The sequence below is a fragment of the Penaeus chinensis genome, chromosome 25, assembly GCF_019202785.1.
Source record: "Penaeus chinensis breed Huanghai No. 1 chromosome 25, ASM1920278v2, whole genome shotgun sequence".
NCBI lineage: Eukaryota > Metazoa > Arthropoda > Malacostraca > Decapoda > Penaeidae > Penaeus > Penaeus chinensis.
In genome coordinates, this window is record NC_061843.1 from 9523982 (window position 1) to 9548981 (window position 25000).

A 25000-nucleotide genomic window follows, 5' to 3' on the forward strand; every position below is an offset into this window, starting at 1 on the left:
GAGACCAGGATTTCTCGGTATTGTGAGACTCTTGGGCTTCTTGCATGCTTAGCTTGTGTGAGATTCGCTAGTACGGGGGGACTTGTAGACTCTCGGAATGCGTGAGTGTGTGAGACTTGTAGACAGACTACTTGAATTCTTGGTTGGGGAGCTCATAGGCTACCGGAATTCTACCGTAGGCTATGGGAGTGGGGAAGGAGGGAAAGGGAAAGGGGGAGACGCCGATCAAGCTTAAGGGAAAGCTACGAGACGAGAAAAGGTAGTCGTAAGAAGACGTTGATATATAGCATTACTTTCGCGCTTACGAACTGGTGAAAGGAGAGAGAGAGAGAGAGAGAGAGAGAGAGAGAGAGAGAGAGAGAGAGAGAGAGAGAGAGAGAGAGAGAGAGAGAGAGAGAGAGAGAGAGAGAGAGAGAGAGATGTGAGGGGTGGTGGTGAGAGTGAGAGGAAGGAGTACGTGGAAAGAAGAGAGGGGAGGAAGAGAGAGAGAAATGAGACGAGAGAGAAGAGGGGAAAGGAAGAAGACGAGAAGAGAGATACAGAATGAAATGAAAGAGAGGAAGCAGAGGAGATACACAGAATGTGAAGAGAAAGGAGAACACCAGCAGAGACAGAGACAAAGACAGAGACAGACAAGTGAGAGGGACGAGAGGAGGAGCTATGAGAAGAAGGGGACGTCCAACTCGGGGTGTAGAGGTGTCATTCGGGCTCATCCTCCTTCCACCCTTTCACTCGCCTTACCTCTTTAAACAGGTTTTGCGTGCACGTAGGGAGGGAACATCTCGGTAGCGGAGGCACAGCAGATGCCACGTGACACGACGATTCCGAGCTGGCGATGTGGGTCGAAGGCAGCGTCTCCAGACTTGTTTTTCTGCCTGTCTTTGCGTTCGCCTGGTTTTTGTTTATTCATTTTTTTTTTGTATTATTCTTGTTCTTTGTTATGTAATATCCTATTTTCTGCTTCCTTTAGCTTTATTTCGTAGTTCAGAGCTACGTTACAAGTAGGGTATACTCCTCGCACATTACATTCTCCAGGCACAGAACTGTTCGTGTCCGTATTCGACTCCTTGAGCCAGTACCTCGAGGCAAAAGGGGACTCCCGGGTACAGACAAAGAACGAGTGATGGGCACCGGCTAGGCTGTCAGCTGATAATGTTTCCCAGAACCGCGTTATTGTTGAAGAAGGGGATGAAAGGCAGAAGGAGAATGAGTGTGGGTATGAGTATGAGTGAAAGTGTGAGTGAGTTGAGAGAGAGAGAGAGAGAGAGAGAGAGAGAGAGAGAGAGAGAGAGAGAGAGAGAGAGAGAGAGAGAGAGAGAGAGAGAGAGAGAGAGAGAGAGGGGGGGGGGGAAAAGAAAGGCAGAGCTCGTATTTATTTACTTATGTCGGCTTTGCTGTAAATCTCCGGCGAGACTTTGGCACTCCGAGCAAGTGATCCGAATCGACGGGGGATTTCAACGCGGTCGGAAAAGTTATCTTCAAGGAGCTACGTATATCTTCTTCCTTTCCGTTTTCTCTCTCTCCTTTTTTCTCCTCTTTATCTGTCCATACGTATCTATCTATCTTACTATAAAAAAACCCACGAGTAGGAATTGATAGCTACTCTTTGCCGAAATAATACAAAAAAAAAAGCTATTTATAGTCTCGATCTCATGAAACCGAACCCAACCGCGAGTCAGGGTGTTGACCTGTTGCAGCAGTAGCCTGTTTTAGGGGAAATAGGATACGAGGCAATATCAGGACGCCGGAGCAAGGAGTCCTCAGCAGCGACGGGAAGCGAGTTGGGTCCTTCGGCTGGCGTAGAGTGCTAGGATAATTGCGCTATTCCCCCTTAGCCTTTGACCTGCGGAGGGTGATGGATGTCTATCCTTGGAGTAATTGCCTTCCTTCGAGACTTTAAGAGGTTCTAGTCACCCTCCCTCCCCCCTCTTGTACCTCAATCGGTCCCTCCTTCTTTCCTTCTTATCCACACGTTGCAAAGTCCCTTTCTTCTTTCCTCCCTCTTAATAAAAAAAAAAAAAAAAAAAAAAAAAAAAAAATAAAAAGCAAAGGCTTTGTGTACATCCAATCCTTTCGTAAACAAACGCTTCAAAACCGACGAGCGAATCCGACTCCTTAAGCCAGCAAATCTCCTGAATCCCACCACCCGAGTCCTCTCCTCCCCCCCCCCCCTCCCACCCCCCATTTTTCCCTCCCATTTATCTTACCCCCCTCTCTCTTTACTCTACGTCCTCCGGGGGATTGTGCAACGCCCCATCCCTCCATCCCTACCCCCTCCCCTCCCTCCAGAATGCCTCGAGAGACACACCGCCTTCTCGTCCGCTGCCTCCGGAGTGCACGAATCCCGTTAGGCTGCGATCGGCGCCTCACAAAATGTCAACTCTTGGCCTTCGTCGGGCTCGCAGGCTGGCAGATGCACGATAATCCGTTAGTAGTGGTACCGAAGGGAAGATTATATTAGACGGAGGGATGTGTTTGGGGTGGTGAGCTGGGGATGCCAAGGGTTGTTTGTTTAATATTTTTTTAAATGTATTTTTGTGGGTATTTTAAAATGGCGTGTCATGAGTCGTATGTACAGGTTGTGGAAATGTCTTGCGTGTTTTTTTTTTTTGTTTTTTTTTTTTGTGAGGTTAAAGGCGCTAAAGGAACGAGCGTCGAGGGTTGGACGCCGAAGAACCTTTCGCCTCCTCTTCATCTTCTTTTTCTTCTTCTTCTTCTTCTTCTTCTTCTTTCTATTCTTCTTGCTTTCTTTTTCTATCTCTTATTCTTATTCTCCTCTTTTACTTGATTCTTATTTTTATCTTCTCCCCCTTCCTCCTTTCTCCTCCCTCCTCTCTTCCTTCCACATCCATCTTCCCTCTTCCTCCCACCCTCATTACCCTCTATTTCTTCTCTCCCCCTCCCTCCTCCCTCCTTTTTTTCACCCTCTTACCCCTTACCCCCTTCTCCGTTCCCCCTTCCCCCTTCTCGTCATACCCCCCCCCTCCTTCCCCTGGTCGACTCATGGCCGCCGCTCCAGTAGCCCTTCCCGCCAGCTCGAACCGTCAAACTCCGGGAACCGTCGTGGTACGTAAATGCCGCCGCGCCGCCTCCGCCATTTTGTTCTTGTGCCTTTTAAGAGAATAGTACACGTTTGGACCAGTTCTCTTAACAATTCACCGAAGTAGGCGACGGTGGAGATGAAAAGAACGAAAAAAAAAAAAAAAAGGAAATATTTGGTTGACACAGTTTCCAGCAAAGGTTAGGCGGGCAGTGCCTTGTGTGTGACAATGAGTATCCCCGATTTTTTTTTTCACTTTTTTTTTTGGAATACGAGAACAATACGGTGACTCATGGCGGTGTGAAGTGGAGCTAGTTGAAGGCGGCAGTTGGCTGGATGATGGGGGAGGGTGGGGTGGGGGTAGAGAGGGAGGGGGGTTGGGGAGAGAGAAGGTAGGAGGGAGAAATGAGTGAGGGAGATGAAAGAGATGGAGGGAGAAGGGATGAAAGGAATGGACCAAAAGGGGAGGGAGGGATGGAGTGAAGGAGAAAGTGAGAGAGAGAAAAAGAGAGAGATTGTTAAAAAAAGGGGGAGTGAGTGAGGGAAGTAGGAAGGAGGAAGGGAGTGTCAGGCAGGGAGTGGTAGGGAGGGAGGGAGGGAGGGAGGGTCCATGTTCCACCTGCCGGAGTGGCTTGGCGAGCAATCATGCGGGACGTGCAATGGATGTCCCTTGGAGCCTCACTCACGAGAGCCTCGGAATCAACAGCTTGCAATCTCAGAGAACAAGTTGCACGCCGCCGAACTTATAAGGAGCATTGAACATGTTCACGAGAAATTGGGTCGTTATGATGTTCTGTTAATGATGTATTTTAGATGAAGGTTGTAGACTGTATTTACTTTTCTTACTGAAAAGCTTGGGTTGCTTAAGCCTTAACTGAATCGTATGAACTACGCACTGTTTAGCAAGATGAACATATTACATATATATATTTACATATATAAATATATATATATATATATATACATATACATATATACATATATATAATAAATAAATGCATGTTTGTGTATATATACGTACATCTATATATAATTTTTATTTTTCCGTTACATATCCCAGCGTTTCCACAAAGTGCTGACATCACCCTCCAGCGTAGACGAGTCATTTCGAGCCTTGCCTCCGCCCGCATTTCCCATTCAGTTTCCCTGTCCTTGAGGTACTCCGATCGAGGAAGTCTTTGCCGTTCAGGAAGCGTCGCTCGCCCTCGTTTGCGTCGCCGTTCGCTCGCTCCCTGCGGTGTTGCGGTGCGGAACGGCCCTCCAGCAGAAGCTATCCTAATGCCACTGACTTCATTTGATCATAATGATGTTCTCTAACTGTTCTGTGATTCTTGAAGTCATAATGGGAGGCGACGTCGGTCTAGGACATCTCGCGGACCCGGAATCCAAGTGGACTGGAATCACTTCCGCCCCTTGGAGGTCACCCAGTACCCAAGCCCGAGGGGGGGGGGGGGGGGCGAGGCACACGTGAGGGGCGCGGGGGAAGGGGGAAGGGGGAATACCGACTAATTTTGCGTTGAAATGTCTCTCTCTCTTTCTTCCTCTCTCTCTCTCTCTCTCTCCCTCTCTCTCTCTCTCTCTCTCTCTCTCTCTCTCTCTCTCTCTCTCTCTCTCTCTCTCTCTCTCTCTCTCTCTCCCTCTCCCTCTCTCCCTCTCTCCCTCTCTCCCCCCCTCTCTCTCTCTCTCTCTCTCTCTCTCTCTCTCTCTCTCTCTCTCTCTCTCTCTCTCTCTCTCTCTCTCTCTCTCTCTCTCTCTCTCTCTCTCTCTATTTCTTTCTCTCTTTCTCGAAGTATGGCATCCTTGGGAGAAGAAAACGCTACATGCATTTTAATATCAGATCGTTAAGATTTGTTTTTGTTCTGTTTTATTCCGGAATTGTCTTTGTTATGCTTCATACGATGTGCGAGAAGAATGCTATCCGAGGACGCTTTGATATTAGCCTTTCCGAAGTGTTTAGAGAGATAATGTTGATTCAAGAGCTACGTTCCTTGAATATATTCAGCGAGGGTAGAGAATATTTGTCCAAGAGCTGCTTCTGTCTCACGAATTTGGAGAATTTTGAGGGAAATTGCTCTCGTTGAACTGAGAAAGAATGTTATCGAGGAGCCGCTTTTATGAGAGACAAAGAATCTCATTATTTGCCGTTTCGTGTTGAAGATCTTAAGTTTCAGGGCCCATTACTTATCGTCCGCAAGGATACATTCCGCAGCTGGCACCATAAAAAATGGGGGGAAAAAAAAGATAAAAAAAAAATGAAAAGGTTAAGTCCAGGTCTTGTAATGATGGTGATGGTGATGATGATGATGGTGATGGTGATGATGGCATGGAAGATGACGGTGAATGCCTGCAGCAAGGTTGTAGTTCTTGTCATCATTTTGGCCATGTGTTTTTTTTTATTGGTAATTTTTCTTCTTTTTTTTGTGCTTGTGCATGTGTGGAAAGGAAGCGATTAACGGGGGGCGGGGGGGGGGGGGTAGAGCGGCCGCGTGAGGGTGCAAGCAGAGGCTGGTATTAGCAAAGGTGCATGCACGTAGGGGCGGGTGCAAGCAGATGTAAGTAGGGACGAGTGCAAGCAGATGTAAGTAGGGGCGGGTGCAAGCAGGGGCGGATATAAGCAGGGACGGGTGCAAGTAGGGAGCAGATGTAAGCCAGGGACGAGTAGAAACAGGAATGGATATGAGCAGGGGCGGGTACAGGCTTGGAGCGGATGCAAGCAGGGGGGAGGGGCGGATGTAAGTAAGCAGGGGAGGGTATAAGCAGGGGCAGGTCACGAGGGCGCCGCCATGCCCGCCGGAACAAAAACCTGGCCGAGTGGGTGGGGGGCGGGATGTGGGGAGGGGGAGGAGGGCATGCACGAGGATGCCCGGCGCCTGGATACCCCCCCTCCTTCCCCCTCATACCCCCGCTCGCCCCTCGCTCGTAAGACAACTCGTCTCCTTGACTGCTTCCACGTGTAATATAAGAGCTTTTAAGAGGAAAGTCTGCGTCGGGAATCAAGTGAAAGAAAAAGCGCTCGAGATGCTTTCGATAATCGTTGTTCTCGATCATTGACGTTCTTCATAGTCGCTGTTCTCGATCGTGGACGTTCTCTACAACCGCTGTTTTCGATCATTCAATTTATCAATAATCGTTGTTCTCTTATACATAGAGTTTCCCCGAGAACGAGACCCGTAAACCGTATCTTGCGACTGTTGCAGCGAGCCGTCGGCAGCCGCAACTACAGCCGACGGCGGAAATGAAAAAGGTGGCTGGAATGTCGGCGGCGAACGGAGCTCTCAGGCTTCTCTGGCTTCTCTGGCTAGCTCCTGATCGGGGAATGATATTAGTTATTGTTGTTGTTGTTATCATCATCATCATCATCATCATCATCATCATCATCATCATCATCATCATCATCATCATCATCATCATCATCATCATCATCAATATCATCATCATCATCAATATCATCATCATCATCAATATCATCATCATCATCATCATCATCATCATCATCATCATCATCATCATCATCATCATCATCATCATCATCATCAATTACCACCACCACCACTATCTCCTCCTCCTCCTCCTCCTCCTCCTCCTCCTCCTCCTCCTCCTCCTCCACCATTATCATAATATCTATCCCCCTATCACACCCGAGTTTCATTCGACCTTGTTCAACGTCAGGCCGAGTCTGTGAACACTTCCTTCCCGCTCCTTTAGTCCCCTGTAGGTGAAGCAATACGTTTCGAATACTAACACTCCGGATTTCATGTATATAAACACAGCGAGACAGACACAGGAAGTGGTCACCTGTTTGGCCGTCTCCCCTCGGCATAGTAAGCACCCTCGGTTTATCAAGGGTGACGAAATGCCTTGTTGCTGGTGGCTTGTCGATGGATTCGTGTTCTAGGGGTTAGCTTTTTTTTTTTTGTCTTTTACTTTTTCTTCGTTTTTTGGATTTTCTCTTTCTTTCGCATGTTGGTTTCGTCTTTTCTACATGCACTTTTTTCTTCCTTTTTTTTCTGACATGGGGAAAAACTCAGCTTGGTTCCTTGGTCCATGACAGGCCATGACCTGTTTTTTTCTTTCTTTCTTTTTTTCTTTTTATTGTGACCAGTGTTTTGTACTAAAATGAAGGTTTGTCATGGAACTCTTCAAGAATCATAAAGTTTCTTAGAATTCTGTCTAAGTTTACATATTTTAATAGCATTTTGTAGTATTTGATAACTCTTTATACTTCTAGACATGATTTCATCGTATCTTATATAAATATCAACGAATTCCAATAGACTTTTAAACAAACCTCAACAGATTTTGTTAAGAGAACTTGTAAATCTCGAAAAATGCCAAACAGCCTTGGCGATGGGGTTACGGCTGAGAGCAGAGGTGACGGCGGGGGGTTGGAGCTAACCTTGCATGGGCGTGAAACAATGGGTGAGCAACCCCGCCGGAAATTGAGACAAAGCCTAAATTACGGACGAGCTCTTCATGGCCGGGAGAGCTCTCGACCGACGCTCACTCCCGGGTTTCGAACGCGCGGGTGCTCTGTTGGGTGGGGTTAGGGGAGGGTTCCAAATGGGGGATGGGGTTAGGGGAGGGTTTCAAATGAGGAGTACGCGCTCCTATTCGTACTCACAGTCACTCTCACCTTCACACATGCGGGAGAGAGAGAGAGAGAGAGAGAGAGAGAGAGAGAGAGAGAGAGAGAGAGAGAGAGAGAGAGAGAGAGAGAGAGAGAGAGAGAGAGAGAGAGAGAGAGAGAGAAATAGAGCATGTTACCCCCACCTCATGGACAGTCATGAAAGAAAATCGTGGTGTGTGGTAACGATGTTGCTATGTGTGAAGTTTCCGGCTGAGCGTTGTCAGCTGGAGGGGAGTACGACCGCATGATGAGTACGACCACGGGTGTGTGATTGTTTGTAGTACGACCACATGAATACGACCATGAGTGTATGCCGGCGGTATGGTTGTAAAACGACCGCATTGAGTACGACCACGGGTGTGTACTTTGCGGTTTGCTTCTAGTACCACCGCATGAGTACGACCACGTGAGTACGTCGTGTGGTCGTGGCCATGGGGGTCTCTGATGCGAAATTGCTCCTACGCCTCGCAAAATATGGAAGCCATTTTAACACATAATTCCCCGTCCTTCTCTTTGCTCTATAATGGGCGGCTTTTGTCGTGATAATGGGTGCCCCCCCCCCCCCCCCGCCACGACATATTTTGGTTAACTTCTCCTCCCAACCTCTCTTAATAAGTCCTCAACCTTCTAGTTACGGCAATAGGATGTCAGCCTTCCTCCCCAGTTGTATTTTGGCTCATAACGGCATGAATATTTCACCCCCCCTCCCCTTACTACAATTTGAATAACCCCCCACCCTTCGCAACGGCATGAGTATTCCCCTCCCCGCTACGGCATGAGTATTTCACCTGCTCTAACTCCCCTACCCCCGTTTTCTATGCGTTTCATTTTTTATATGGTACTTAGGGGCGATATGGGGGTAATTTCTGATATTTAATGAACCAACTTGTACTTAATTAGCGGAAGCTGAGCGAACACCGTCGACAGGTTAATTACTACCCCTCCTCCCGCTCCCCCCTCCCTCAATTACGAGCTACGCGAAAATGGCCCTTAACTCACGAATTTTAATCGAGGGGAAACTATTAAATCTGCTGATTTCCTTTATGCATCCCGAGATCCTGTCAGCGGTGTCTGTGTGTAGGATATGCTGCGTAGATCCTTCCACGTGAACAACTATCCTTTCAGATAGAGAGAGAGAGAGAGAGAGAGAGAGAGAGAGAGAGAGAGAGAGAGAGAGAGAGAGAGAGAGAGAGAGAGAGAGAGAGAGAGAGAGAGACTTCAAAACGCCATTGTTTGTATTCAAGGTGGAACTCTGCCCACTTTCTATGGCAGGTCCCGTGGTGTAACCCATATTAATCTTCTTTTCCCTCACCCAGTTCCACCCTCTTCCCTCCTCTCGTCTCTTTACGATTATGGCATATGTAGATAATCTCCAACAATTTTGCTTGTGCACGAGGATCGGTGATACTCGCACGAAAGTCCTGCTTCGTGAGTTTAATCTGTGATGCCTCATTACCGTGTTGTTATTTCCCTTCTCTAGTGATTTATATATATTTTTTGTGGTAATCTAATTCATAAATCTAAATACCTATCTATATTTAGGATTATCGTTTTGAAGAGCGTATAGAAAAGAGTATCAAGCTTTTGTTTGTTTTTTTACAAGTGAATATTCCCGGATGAGGTGATTGAGGGAGAGAGGCGCGCAGACGACAGCAGAGACCTCTGGGGACAGCGGGACAAAGCCTGGAATTTCCTGAACTTCCCGTGAAATACGAATTTCTTAGAGAGAAAGGGAGAGAGGGTGAGGGAGAGGGAGAGGGAGAGGGAGAGGGAGAGGGAGAGGGAGGAGAAAGAGTGGGACCATAAGGGAAGGAGAGGGAATGGGGGAAAGGGAGAGAAGGGACGTGAGGGACTGATGAGGGAGAAAGAGGAAGGAGAGACAAAGACACAGATAGAAGAAGAAGAGGGAGACGAAGGAAAATCCTAGCGAACAAAGAAAGCAAGAGTGTCCCCCCAAGGAAACCACAGACGCTGTGAAATGAGGGGAAAAAAAATCCCGAATTTCTCATAGCGTTCGTGAGGCAGGTGTCTCAAGGTGATCGTAGGAAACGCTCGGTATTTCCTGACATATCCTACGGTACGATTTAGGAATTGTAAATAAACGCGATGTTGTATATAGTCCTATGTCCTATTTACAAAGGGGAATGGGTTAAACTATTATCGATAGAGTAGAGTCCCAAGACCCAGGAATCCGATATGGCCGCCCGAGTGTTATGTGCGTTATATGTGTCTGTGTGTGCGAGTGCGAGCGCGGATGTATACAGTGGCCTAAGTGACGGAGAGGGTGTGGTCCCCTACGCAATGTGACTGGTCTGCTCGTTACAGTGTACAGGTACTCCTCCCCTCCTCCACCCCCTCCACCTCTGCCCCCTCCCCTTCCTCCTCCTCTTCCCTCTCCCCTTCCTCCTCCTCCTCTTCCCTTTTCTTACTTGTTTCTTTTTTCTTCTTTTTTTGCTTTGCTTCTACTTCTTCTTCTTCCTCCTCCTCTCCTCCTCCTCTTCGTTTGCTTCCCCATCCCCCTCCCCCTCCTCCCCCGTCTCCTTCTCCTCCTCCTCCTCCTCCTCCTCCTCCTCCTCCTCCTCCTCCTCCTCCTCCTCCTCCTCCTCCTCCTATTGCCACCGCCGCCACTGCCCATCCGGAACAAGTGTTTCATAATGACGAATAGAACTGGAGGGGAAAGGGTGTTGAAACAGCCCAGGCTTCTGCCGTATGTGTTTCTGCTACGGCTACTGGCGGTGGGGGTAGGGGGGGAAGGGGAAGGGGTAGGGGGGAAGGGGAAGGGGTAGGGGGGGAGGGGGTAGATCGTAATACGGCCAAAAGCGGCGAAGAGAAGTCCAGGGGAAGGCTAACGAAGGACTAAAAGACGAAGAGACGAAGAGACGAAAAGACTATTCTGCAAGGGGGGGAGGGAGACTATGCCTTTGTTGAAAATAGAGAGATTGTTTGCATATTATCAGATTCAGTGGGGGAGTTTGAGGTCTTTGTTATTCGTCTCGGCGTCTATTCAGTATTGTGGTTGGTGATACGCGTGTAGATATCATCATAGTAGTTAGTGTTTATGTATGTGCATATTTAGGAGTGGTAGTTGTGTCATTGCGGTGCTGGTATTATTATCATTATCATCATTATCATCATCATCATTATCATCATCATCATCATCATCATCATCATCATCATCATCATCATCATCATCATCATCATCATCATCATCATCATCATCATCATCATCATCATCATCGTCATCATCATCATCATCATTATCATTATCATCATTATTATTTCAGTCGCACTAATAATACTGGTAGAAGTTATAGGTTCATAGTATTATTAATAGTAACGATAGTTGACTTCATCATTATCATCACAGATATGAGGATTACGATTATTCTTATCATTTTACTGTATGACATTCTGACTACAATTATCTATTTTATTTTATCATCGTTATCAAAGGTATAGTTCAATGAAGTAAACACGACGAAGTTTCTGTTTCCTTTAAGACTTTTTCCAGACCGCCTGTTATTGGCTTAACATAACGTCACCATAGCAGTTGCTTCCACAATTTACTATAGTATGTGAACTGTGTTATGATGACGTACTATACGCGTTATGTCAGGTAGAATTAATTTCTTTGTTGTTACGATAGCATATTACGTAAGTGAGTCGGGAGTGAAAGTTGGTTCCAGAGATGGGAGTTGCCAACTAGGGGGTTTTAGCCGTTGTTTCTGGTACTCCTAGCGCTTCTTAATGGCTAAAAAATATCTTTATCAGCAGCCCCACGAGAGCTGATGGGGCGGCGCGATATGCGGCAAAGTAAGCTTTATCGAGTAGCTTGTTTAAAGGCTTCGAGAACGTGATATTTTGAAGTCTTTATGGGGAGAGGGGGTGGGGAGGGGGGAGGGTGTACTTTGGCATCGTTTGAAACATTCCCCGCCAAAAGTTATTAGTTGTACAATAAACTTTAATGTATACGTTTTGAAATACTGGTGCGTACGCCCGCGTATGCACGTATTGTGAAATTCGCCAAGAAGAAGTTGGAATTGCGAGCCCCGTCTCACCTAGCAGGAGTTAACACAACTGCCATCTGTCGGCAAACAATCCTATTACTGTTTGGGGTTACCTGCTGGGAAGTTAAGGGAAGACTCATTCAAACTTGACTCAAGCTTTACTTTTCATTTAGAGTTTTAGGAGAAATGCAGATCACCGTTTATGAATGCATAATTGGGCATGTTTTTAGGTGCATATATTTACATTAAGAATATTTACATGAAAAGGTATTTATTTGGATTGATACTGGTAAATGTTATGTTTAGTTCACATTAATTCTTCAAGAACCTGTGACTAACGGCGCCCTTCTCTCTTTGCAGCCGTGCGCGCCGACCGAATGCGAGGCGGCAGAAACAAATTCGGTCCCATGTACAAACGCGACCGAGCACGGAAGCTGCAGATGCTCCGGCAGAGGCAGCTGTCGCACCCGGGCATCCTCTCGGGCGGGGCTAGACACACCAGCTCGGGCGTGGCCATCACGTACTCCGCGCCAGGCTACTCCTCGGCGCCCTCCTCGCACGTCCACATCAAGGAGGAGATCCAAAGTCCCTTCCTCTCCTCGTCCACATCCTCGCCAGACTCCTCGCCTTCGCCAATGGCCGGCCTGGGCGGCCTCGTGGCAGCTTCGGCCGGCGTCGGTGGCATCGTTGCCTCAGGCCCCGTGGCGCCCATCCTCGCAGGACCCGATCCGTCCCTCTGGGTGACCAACGCCCAGTCCACCGCGGGCGGAGTGACCACGGGGACACCGCCCGCGGGTGGCGTGGGCGGCGGAGGAGGAGGCGGAGGCGGCGGCGGGCGCACAGCTACGGGCGGCCCTCGAATCCCGCACATCATCCGCGAGCTTGTGGAGACCGTGGACGACCAGGAGTGGCAGGCGTCGCTCTTCTCGCTCCTGCAGAACCAGACGTACAACCAGTGCGAGGTCGACCTGTTCGAGCTCATGTGCAAAGTCCTCGACCAGAATCTGTTCGCGCAGGTCGACTGGGCGCGCAACTCGTGCTTCTTCAAGGATTTGAAGGTAAGGGAAAATCCCGACGATTTTGCTCGAATCCATGCGGGGGTGTTATTGAAAAATAAGTGTGTGTTTGTGCGTGTGTGTGTGTATATATATTATAATAATTATAATGATAATCACACACATGTATATATAAGTATTTATATATATATAAATATGTATATATATATTATATATTATCTATACATATATGTATTTATATATGTGTGTATATATATGTATATACAAAATATGCATATAATATATATTCATATATTTGCAATATATATATATATATATATGTATACATACACACACACACTCACACACTTATATATACATATATAGATATGTATATATATAAATACATATAGAGAGGGAGAGGGAGAGGGAGAGGGAGAGGGAGAGAGGGAGAGAGGGAGAGAGGGAGAGAGGGAGAGAGGGAGAGAGGGAGAGAGGGAGAGAGGGAGAGAGGGAGAGAGGGAGAGAGAGAGAGAGAGAGAGAGAGAGAGAGAGAGAGAGAGAGAGAGAGAGAGAGAGAGAGAGAGAGAGAGATTAGCTATTAATTATTGATAATTCTGTAATTCCGATTCCCATATTAATTTCTGTACCCTATACTACAGGGACCATTGGCATTTGAATCTCAAATACCACGCAAAGTTTATCATGCGCGACGAGTGGATATATAAATCAACTTGCTAATATCTTGAAGCTGTGTTTGTGTTTGCGTAGTTTATTTGTCTGTGTAGTCGGAGTGAAAGTCGAATTTACTCGTTAGTGTCTTTCAAGATAATGAGGTCCGAAGTAGCTATGTGTTGCAAGTTTCAGTTTCTAAAACCCGGGTGTTGATGATCTACCATTCAACATTGTAATGTGACCGCAATTAATTCGATTAATATCGAGACAGCGTAGATGATCTGCTCATGATAGCTTGGTTAGAACATGCGGTATGACATTAGTGAACGATATCAGAAAGCAGCGAGAGTTTTGTGTGTTAGACAAATACACTGCAACTCCTCCCCAATCGTTATTTCAAAATGTCACGATATTTACGGGCCTAAATGGTAACGGGCCTTTTATGTATGGCTGGGAATTTTTGTTACATGTTTCAGAGCACGGGTAATGTGAGCAGGACGAATGCTGTGGAAGAGTTTTTTAAAAAATGTATTTGTATGGGCGAAGCGAGCGAGTTGATATTTCTGTAAAAAGGGAGTGATGGTAACTGAGCATCGAGGCCACCACGACCGGATTCCGTGGTGCATTCAGGTCAGTAGTGCCAAGTGCACGATACCCCGGCTCCTTTATTAGCCTTAACTGGCTATTAATGGTCATACTGGCGCTAATCTATGAATAGGGTCGCCTTACATCAAAACTATTTCGTCAGTAATGCGAGGGAGAGCCATGGAAGATGTAGTAACTGGCGGGTAATGGAAATGAGTGACGTCACGCGACCCACTCTCGCTTTCGCCTGTGACCTAGTTCCTGGCACAGCATGGATTATAATGCCTGTTACGCTGTAGTGAATGCCTCACTCTCGCTTTTGTTTTGTTTTGTTTATGGTCCATGTGTGTGTATGTGTGGAGTCTGTTCGTAGTTTTTAAAAAACCTTTTGATATTCGATATAATTGATTTACCTTGTGGGACGCTTATAAACTTGTTTTATCATAATCGTCACGCCTACCTTTAGGTAAATAATACAGGAGTAATCGTAAATTATAAAAAAAAAGAAGAAAGGGAAAGTAAGAAAAGACATTGTCACAGTAGCAGTTAGTTGTAACAGATATTCTCCCACCGTCCTTAGCTACCTTGTTATAGCGATTTAGAGATTTACACTATCGTGATAAAAAGTCCACGCTGGGGGTAATCTATCACGCCACGGCTCGGACTCGTGTTAGGGACAATATTATCATGAATGACGTGACAGGGAGAACGATCAAGCCGGGCCGTGTTTGAAGTGAGAGCATGTGGCAAGTGACCCCATTCCCCAGGCGGTCAGTGTGTCAAGGTTGCACGCCGAGACCCAGCCTATTTCACTCGGTGTGTCTCGCTTTCATTCATGTTGCCTGAGTCATCTCGGGGTGGCGTGTCCTTGTGTGTTACAAAATATTATTATTCTGCAGAATGTATAAGCTATTCTTGGGAAGTGGGAGATCGAGAGAGAAGCAAAGCGGGTGGTTCCCGTGCCTGGTTTGGAGGACGAATGCTGGGTACAAAAGAAAAAGAAATCTCTTTTATTAATGAGGACTTTGTTGTTTTGGTAATACGCGTTTTTTTTTTTTTCTTTTGATAAATCCGTTTGCTTAGAGATTTATCTTTGTATATACTATTCCCATTCCCTCATAAGATTATATCGCTTGGATACAACAATAAATAATTGTTTTGAGAAATCGTTGGGTATTTAATCAGCTGTTCGTCTTCTAGACAGAAAACTGAAGGAGCTTCCTTAAAGTTGCAATTGATGAAAAGATTATTTCGATAAAGTTTTGAGAGCCGTCAAGGTTATGGCAACACTAGAGTAGTTTCCCCTCAAACGGTTTTCTTTTATCGCAGCGTGACGCAAAAAATGTGGCCTTTATATCTCGTGTATTTCTTTTATCTCCTCTCTCGACATACTTTAATTTATGATCATGTAATAACGTAGCTAAGTACTACGTATTTTCGTATTTTTACCTCATCGCCCCCCAAAAAAGGAAAAAATAAAATATATTTGGTAGAATCCGCTATTTCTCTTTAATTAAACCAATCGCCGTCAAGTTTTTTAATTAACGGTTATCTAGAGTTTCCACATGTCTGAAATTACAGTGTAGTTTCTTCAGCTTTTAATAGAAAAAAAGTACACTAAAACATTAAACGTTAGAAAAAAATGAAGGCCAGAAAAGAAGTAGAATCAAGGAAGAAGTGGAGATGATGCAGGAAGATCTGAGGAGTTAACACGAAGAATAACTTAGGATGAATCACATAAAAAACAGGGTGAGTGAGTGGGTAAGCAAATAAGTGTGAGAGAGAGAGAGAGAGACAGACAGACACAGACAGACACACACACACACACACACACACACACACACAGACAGACAGACAGACAGACAGGCAGGCAGGCAGACAGAGGGTTAATGAAAAACGAGAGACAGAGACAGAAACAGAGACAGACAGACAGACAGACAGACAGACAGACAGAGACAGAGGGTTAATGAAAAACGAGAGAGAGAGAGAGAGAGAGAGAGAGAGAGAGAGAGAGAGAGAGAGAGAGAGAGAGAGAGAGAGAGAGAGAGAGAGAGAGAGAGAGAGAGAGAGAGAGAGAGAAGCTGGATGCAGGAAGATGTGAAGCAGGTAGAGAGGCAAGGAGTCACGCTTAAGTTTCCGTCATCTGCACCAAGGACAACTCCAAGGATGAAAGAGTGACGTCCTAGTTTCGTGGCGAGCCGTTGTCGACTCTATGTACGAGCTTCGTAAAGACCATTTTCCCTTACGCCGCCCAGTTTTACACACAGATACGTTACTCTCATCATTGTTATTGCGAAAATAGTATTTTACGATAGTAGCGAGAGACAACTTCAAGTCTAGCGGTTAACTTCCTAGTTCTTTGTTGAAGGGCAGAAAAGTGCCAAAAAAAAAAAAAAAAGAGAGAGAAAAATATAAAATAAAAGGAAAAAAAATGCATTGCGGTGTAACTCGTGGTTGAGGCTGCTCCACCAAGCGTTAAATACGAGTGTATATCATCAGGTATTTTAATTATAAGTCGAAGTGCAATTCAGTGTCGTTAGGTAATTGCCAATTTCCAAGGAGCCTGAATTAAAAGGAAGAATTTTCTCGAGGATGGTTTAAAGGCACGAGAAAAAAAGAAAAAGAAATAGAAAATAACAAGAATTGTACTGTTTTAAATTAATGCGTGGTGTGCCAGTACCACCATAAAATCAGTAGAAAATATCTTAGTTTCCCCTCCTCACTAGGGGGTCGTATGGAGGAGGGGGGGGGGTAGAGATTCAAGGCCAATGGGAGACCACGACCACGTCACTCTTAGCGGGGACCACTTTCTCTTCTTTTGCTTTCCCTCTCTTTGGGGCTGACTTTTAGGGGGTAGGGCAGTAGGGGGTGGGGGGAGAGGCTCAAAGCTGGGAGAAGGCTGATTTTCCTTACTGATTTCCTTTTTTTTTCTTACAAAGGTGGTACGTTCAGGGGCCTAGTATAAAATGGCTGCCGCCACCTCCATTTCCAGTGCTCTTTCCACGTGTGTCATCTCGGGCTGTTGTTCATTTTAATAGATTTATACCAATTATATAAGGCTTCTTAATAAGGTTTCCGTACCTTGACAGAAAGTACCTTTTAATCTTCTTATGTTTATATAACCTCTCAACTCAATGTTCACAATTTTAGTGTTCACTATGGTAAACGAACAGTAATCCACCTTCTTTGCACCCATCCAGGCACTTAGTAACACTTTCTTAACCATTTTCAGTCATGGCATGTAGCATAATAGATAATAGGTCTCACACGTGTTTAAGCCGGTCCCCTTATCGCCCCAGCTTACCTGTCTACTGTACTATGTGGGTTAGTGGGGCAAAGTGGGGCAAAGATCGTAAAAGATTAAGGCTCTGTATATAAATAAGGTTATTAATGCCTCAGGGGGGTGTCAAGATGTAGGTTGCAGAGAGAGACGGGCAGGGTTCATTATTCAAACAAATGGGAGAGATACATAGCTTTTTATGGCTAGTACCGGAAATCTTACATTATCCGTTTTATTTTTTCCGAAAGCACGCAGGTATTCTCTCGGCTTATCATCACCCATCCTGGGGGAAATACAGTAAAATGATAATGAAAAAAAATACATTCGTACAAATATAAACATTCACAGCCATTTATTCAAGTAAGAGCCAAGTAATCGATAACAGACTGTAAACTAGGTCAGGAGGAACTACTCGGCCATAGTCTCTTGCCGTTAAGAAGGGATTTAAGGAATAAAAGGAGATGGGTGTAAAATTACTTGACAGTGGTGGTCGTTTCTCTCAATGGCTGAAGAAGATGAATAGAGAAATTATCTGTTTTTAAAGAGGTTTATTTATAGCATCTTTGAGAAGGTATTTGTTTGGAATTAGGGGATTTTTGGTTGGTGAAAATTAAATTAAATACTAAATATTGTTTATTTTGTTTTCAGGTTGACGATCAGATGAAGCTACTACAGCATTCTTGGTCTGATTTACTTATCTTAGACCATCTACATCAACGCATACACAACAGGCTGCAGGTGAGAATTTTGAGGGTTTATATTAAAAAGAAATAGGTGTTTTATAATGAAATGTAATATGATATGATATTTTCTTTGGTTAGTGTAATGATTTGTTATACTATATTATATGTATATTGATATTTATATTTAAATTCAGATTATATTACATAAATATAGGCATAGATAATTCATATATGCATACTTAATGTATATATATATATATATATATATATACACAACTAAATGTATTTATGATATGAGTTCATATTTTTGCCTTTCCTTATTTAGAAGCAATGGTGTGTGCCCTTGATACATTCAGAAACATAAACACCAATATGTTACTGAGTAAATTATTTTTATTTATCAAATATACCTCCCAAACTAACCTCGGATTTTTCCTCAGGATGAAACTACACTTCCCAATGGACAGAAGTTCGACCTGCTGTCTCTGGCGCTTTTGGGAACGACTCAGTTTGCAGATCGTTTTCATGCTATTCTCAATAAGCTTGTGGACCTCAAATTTGATATCTCGGACTTTGTCTGTATCAAATTTATCATTCTACTAAATCCTGGTAAATATCATAGTAGTATTTTGTGAAGAAGAGTATATACTTTGAATTTGATGATTGTATTGGCTGTCTTTTGGCTGGAAATTGCTTATATCTTTGGTTATTAAGGCTCTATGTTCTCTTAATGTATTCAAAAAGGAAATTTGTTTCATGAGATTATCCAAAATAATCTTAATCTTTTAATTTGTATGAACAATTAACAATTTCTTAAAAAAAAATAAGGGAAAAAAGTAACAATAGCATAATTGTGTAATAATCACTTAACATGTAAAAATAAAGAGATTTAGAGGTATTATCCTCAAGCAAAGACCCAACCCATGATTTTGATTCAAGGTTTCCTATATACAAAATGTTTTTAGAAAATCCTCATACTAATTGTAGGAATTATGGATTGCATTGCAGATGTACGGTTGCTTAGTGACCGTAGATCGGTTACAGCTGCTCACGACCAGGTGCGACAGGCATTGATGGAATATACGGCCAACGTGTACCCAGATGACACGGTAAGTTTACATTGGTTTTCGCAGATACACTTAAGCATTGTTCTCAGTTTTTAGTTTTTTTTTTCCTGTATTTTTTTTTTTCGTACATTTTTAATTTTCAAGGTAAGGTGGTTTACAATGCAACATAAGTGTTTACTTACAACTCTAGAAATTTTTCTCTATAAATGTTTAGAAATTTATATTATGAATTAGCATATTTTCTTTTATTAATTTTGCACATTGTAGCATATATTAGAATATATGATTCTATTATTTATTTATTTATTTATTTATTTATTTGACTTGGTACTTCTCAATATCACAACTAGCCTCTTTTTTAGCACATGGTGAGGCCAATAGAATGCTTAGTTGGATGAAGATTATTTTAACCCCTGATTGATGGCAATATTGAAGTACAGCTGGTGGTGATTAGTGCATGAACTTCTTTTTCCTTGTGGGTTTTCTTCTTCTCCGTTATTTACTTATTTACTTATTTTGTAGATTAAACGACTTAATTGTACTGAAGTCGGGAGTATTTTGGAAAGGACTGTTATGATAGGAAAGAGAGGCATTTGAGTATGGTTATTATGAAAGAGCAATTTTCTAGGTCTTTGGACTTTCTTGCTATATAGTTATGTGCTTTCTTTGAAAATTTGCATAATGTGCTATGAATTAAAAGATTCATTGATTTATTGTTATATAATTGTTGATAATTTTTTGAGAGCATCATCTTTTCACTTGTCATTTTGATGCTGATGTGTTTAATCGCTTTTTATGTTGATTTTGTATAAATTGTATTTTGGGAATGCCAAATATTATATATGAATATTTAAAATGGAGCCATCTTTGAGAAGACTTTGAGAGCAAAACTAGTACATTTCTGAATAGTAAGCTCGGACTTGTTAAATACATATACATATAATATGACAGATATAGCTACTCCTTTATTGCCATCATAAAGGGGTTACTGATTAGCAGAAATGTGGAATTCCTGACCAATGAATAAGTTTTATTCTAATTACATTAAGAAAGCTGAGCTCTGTCATGCCATTTGCATTTGCACATATTCTGGGTTAGCCTATATATGTGTTATTTAACGATGCCCAACCACATTAGCAGCCTTAGTCATGAAATGCCTATCATAAAAGGAGGACTGCCATCCTAAGGAAAATGGCATGAGCTAATTATTTTAGGAAAATTATTCAGAGTACTACACTGTGACTGATCAGACAATGAGATGATTTCATTCCAAAACTGATGACGTTGTTGTGTACTAAATTATATCTTTTGGCATTATATAATTACCTTTTATTTGTTTTGTTTTTTCTTGATATCCCATTTTCTTTGGGATGACAGAGCTTATTGTGAGGATTCAATAGGGTGTGTTTTCCGCATAAGAATTTCTTATAAATTATAAGCTGTAATTTTGCTAAGTTTTTTTTTTTAGTTGCTATGGTGTCATATATCACTTCCTTTCCCTTCCTTCCATTATGTATTCAAAGAAAAAATAGTATTTGAAGGGGTTAGTATTTGTCTTTTATCATGTGAATTGCTTACTGATTATAGTCCTTGTTTGACATTAATATTCTAACTTTTTTTTGTCTCAGTTCTTTTTGTTCTTCTCCATTGTTTTCAATGTAAAAACATTTTATTGTTAATGCAGTTATTAACAAATTTTTGGATAGTTGCAATGCAGTAGGAATGGTTCAGAAGGGGATATATGTGACAGGGTAACAGTCAGTCAACAAATCATCACTAGCAAACAGACCTTGTTCCCACAATGACTGAAACACACCCGCCCTGGAGTTTGTCTTTTGCAGGCTTATTTTGAGCGTCCCTCATGAGCCAGCTGATAGACCTCACTGTGGAAGTGTGGCAGGCTGGTCTTAGAGCGGGTGAGGTTACTCATGCTTGGGTCGCAGGTGCCTACCCTGACCCTGTTCCATCAGCCCTGGTGTCACTAGGCCTAGGGGTTGTCCATTCTAGGTTGAACCATTTTTTCTCTTTTAGACTTCAGTTGAATCATTTCTGTTCTTGATATGTTGACTCAGGTACTTACTGTATTGTTACTGTTATTTAATCCAGATGGCACAACTGAGAGTGTGTGGCTAGTTGTTTTGGTTTATGCATCAATGTGCTTTGTACTTTTGCATACCTATAAGCTGACTTTGTGTAGGTTGCTTTGTTGTCTTTGGCCTTCTTGATTCATTACTGCTTTGAAATCTTTCAGTGTCAGTGAAATGACTAATGTAATCTATTCTGCCAATCTGCCTATGTTCTTGTTTTCTTTATTTTCATTTATTTTCTCTTTCTCTCTTTCTTCTATTACTTCACATTGTTATGATAAATGATCATGATGGTAATGATAATAATGACAGTGATTGCTAAATTTGACTGTGTAACTGAATGTAGTAACTGTCCTGTTAGTTTATGGATGTTGAGTTGAGAGTCAGACTAAGAGGATTCGTATAGTAGATGTAGTAACTGCATTGACTTTCGTAGTCTCTTGTTTTCCTGCTCTCCATCTCAAGAACTTCTAGTCATTGTAATCCTAACGTCTCATCAAGCCACAAATCTTTGTACTGACTGCTATATCTGCTCATTGGCATTTCTTTCTAGACTTTGCTCATCAGCCTTCTCCTTATCTTTCAACCCTCATGCTTGAGTTCATTGCTCAAAGTGTCTGTTATTGTGTTTGGGCAGCCTATGTGAAGAAGGGACTGATCCAATTGATCTGATTTTTAACATGACTTTTCCCTTTTAGCAGATTTTATTGAACTACTAGAATCATTAAGAATGAGAAAGGAGTTTAATATTGTATCAGTTCCTTAAAAGATTGTTTACTATTGGTAAGCTTTCCCTTTGTTCCCCTTTTTTTCTTTAAAGCTAGGATTAAATGGCCTTATTATTTATCTTCATATATGTAATCCTCAGGAGAAATACCAGAAGCTCATGGACCTTCTACCTGAATTGCACTTCCTTGCTGAAAACGGCGAAAAATTCCTGTATTACAAGCATATAAATGGAGCAGCACCCACACAGACATTGCTAATGGAGATGCTGCACACCAAAAGGAAATAAGAGGAAGTGGTAACTCCCTGCTTTCAACCGTCCAGTGCGCCACATGTGTATATAAAGGTGAGAATGTGGACTGAGGTGTTTGTTTCCCTTTCATGATGCTTAAGAATTCTGTCTTTGGTTACTGTCTTTATATTTGAGAGTTTAAAATTTGGTCTATTGAGGAAGAAACATTTTTTGTGATGAAATAAATATTCATAAATAGTTTTTTCTCATAATGTCAAACTTTTTGAATACATAGCCTGCATGAACATAAATTTACATAAATTTTACCTGAATGAGCAAATGCCAGAAATTTGAAATCATCTAAAAAGAAAGATATTTCTGTTTAATATTTCCTCTGCACATTTCACCAAAGAATATGATAGGAAATAGGATAAAATTTCTTAATTCATGCCATAAAACAATACTGATATTGAAAACTCATTTCAGGGTGGACATGTAAGTCTCGAGTCATCACATCAGGCCAGAAGGAGGGTCTCCACCATGACCAACACACCATACAAGGCAACGTCCTGGAACGACCATCATGGGATTCTCAGCTGTGTTTCCACCAGTCTATATAGTACATGGAAGCGGAGCCCTGTTGACACTGCCCAGCCCACAGAAGCCAGCCTCGGGTCAGCTCAAGCAGTGAATCAATCAGTAATTAAAAGTTAATGAGGAAGGAGTAAAAAGGAAAAAAAAATAAAAAGGAAAAAAAAAATAAATAAATAAATTTTTTTTTATAGAGGATATATACTTACACATTCTCATTCTGTACTTTAAATTACTGAGTGTAAAGCTAAATGAGACCTACTCTGACCCTATACCACTACGGTCACAAACATCCGTTTGGTGAAGTGCTGTGCTAGTCATACCCTTTTAAAGGGCAGTATTGTCATTCCTGAGCCTGAGACCTTACTGTGTAATTTATGGTGCTAAGCCTTCCTGGGGAAGCCATGAGGTACAAACAGCCCAAAGAACTCTTTTGAGGCAAGTGGTTAGTGGTGAGTGCTAAATGGTCCCTGTCAGTTGTTACCAGAAGCACCATGGTGCAATCAGGACTAATATTAGGAAGTTGAGGCTCCAAGTGTTGATCAGTCAGTGGTGCGCTACTCTCACTGAACGATATTATCCCTTACACATCCTCTTTCTAAGGCGCATCATACCTCATTCTCACTTTTTCTTATGGTGGCGGTCTCCTCACTCACTTTGGTACAAAGCTCTCACTTGTCAATATGTTTCACGACTATATAACTATTTATTTCTAAATATAATTGTAAAACCTGGGCACATGTCCAAAAAGCTGTTTGCCCAGATATAAATGATATCTTCATAATGCATAACACATAGTGTAAGTGTTGTGAAATAGTTTTTGATACTGTTGTTTTGTACAAGAGATTATAGTAGCAAAATAATGTATACTTGCATGAGCAAGCATCTTTACCCAGATATTGCTGCCACTTGTCCAGGATATGTGTTCATGCGAGGTAGGCAGGCTGGCTGCTCTACTTGTGTATGTCTGTCACTTAGAATATAATGATTTGTAGTTTGTTAATTAAGAAGCAGAAGCATAAAATTCTAGTGCCTCAACTAAGTTAACCTAGCATGTACAAAACACAGACATTACTGCAGTTGTGGCACATGAACCAGCACAGACAGGAGGCATATGTATGTTTGTATTATTGGTTACATGCATTTCTATTACTTTTAATGACAAATTCATGTACTGTACACTCTCATGGTTTTATTACTTGGACCATAGAAGGCATATTGTTTGGCTTTGTATTTCTTTTACAAAGAAATTTTGCCGGTATTTTATGCCCCCTTGGTAAAGAAAAAAAAAATTATTAGACGGAAAAGTAGTTCTGAATGATATTTAGAATACGAGAGAGCAATTTGCAATACAAGTTAAAACTACTCTTTCTTTTAATCATTTTGCCTGGCAATGAGAAGCAATACCTCTTTTCTGCTTTTTTTTTTTAGTTTTTAATTGATCTATTTAGTTTAAGCATTGAATTAAGATTTGGAACATTCCAATTCAAGGGATTCGTGGGCATTCTTCACTTAGATTATGCATTCCCCTGGTGGTCTATTAGCGTAATCACGGTCGTCATCCATCATTAGAATCATCACTATCGCTGCTGCACATTCCGCATAGCTAATTATCATTTTTTCTCTCTTTTTTGTTTTTTTTCTCTCTTTTTGTAATATTTTTTGCTGCTAAAACATTGCATTTCTTTTCTTGTGTCTTCTTGGTTCTCCTTAATATTTCTGTCTTGGCCACATTTTGTATAGTTTTCTTGTAGATGTGTAAGTTTACTTTTATATTTTCTTCTCTTATTGCTCCTCATTGCAGGACTTAAAATTTTAAAACTCCTTTAATATTTTTAATTTATTTAACGTGAAGGAAAGAACAAACATTGATATGATAAAGTGTGCAACGGCAGCAGCTAACAGTACCCTGCCACTTTTAACATTAATGCTGTATTTCCTGTCTCTCACCTACTTACAAAGTGCACATCTCTTTGTTTATTATTGTTATTATAATTATCATTATTATAATTATCATCTTTATGACTATTTTAGAAAATTATATAAAAAAAATCTGTGCTTTTTCAAAAAGCAGTACCAGTGAAAAATTTAAGGCATTGAGCCTTAGCAAAAAACAAATTATTTTTGTACCAATTGAAAATTTTATCCCTAAAATCTACTATAGCTGTTTACTATGTAATTCAAACACAGTCTGACTTAGATCTATCAGGATATGGTGTACAGCTGTTGAATTCTAAGAGAGATTTATTTTTGGAACCAATTTTTTTCAGCACAAGTAAGGTGTTGGGATGAATCTAAGTCACACTGTGCTGACTCTCTAATTCATTATATTAGAAACCGCTGATTCTGAGCAATAGATGTGAATCAAGTATGCCGGCGCATATTCCATTCTAAATGGAATATGG

General features: G+C 42.3%; 1 protein-coding gene across 3 annotated transcripts in view; it reads left to right on the forward strand.

Moving 5' to 3' along the window:
• LOC125038691 (nuclear hormone receptor FTZ-F1-like) overlaps positions 1-25000 on the forward strand; it is a 136041-nt gene that overhangs the window by 110444 nt on the left and 597 nt on the right. For 2 of the 3 annotated variants that reach the window (XM_047632256.1, XM_047632255.1), the window contains 6 exons: positions 12035-12732; positions 17858-17947; positions 18333-18501; positions 18901-19001; positions 21915-22118; positions 22491-25000. The exon at positions 22491-25000 is cut by the window's right edge and continues 597 nt beyond it. In XM_047632256.1, coding sequence (XP_047488212.1) covers positions 12035-12732; positions 17858-17947; positions 18333-18501; positions 18901-19001; positions 21915-22061 — 1205 coding nt within the window. In that variant the 3' untranslated portion in view covers positions 22062-22118; positions 22491-25000. Of the gene's footprint in view, positions 1-12034; positions 12733-17857; positions 17948-18332; positions 18502-18888; positions 19002-21914; positions 22119-22490 lie in introns of all 3 variants that reach the window. The other variant, XM_047632254.1, reaches the window with a different exon arrangement.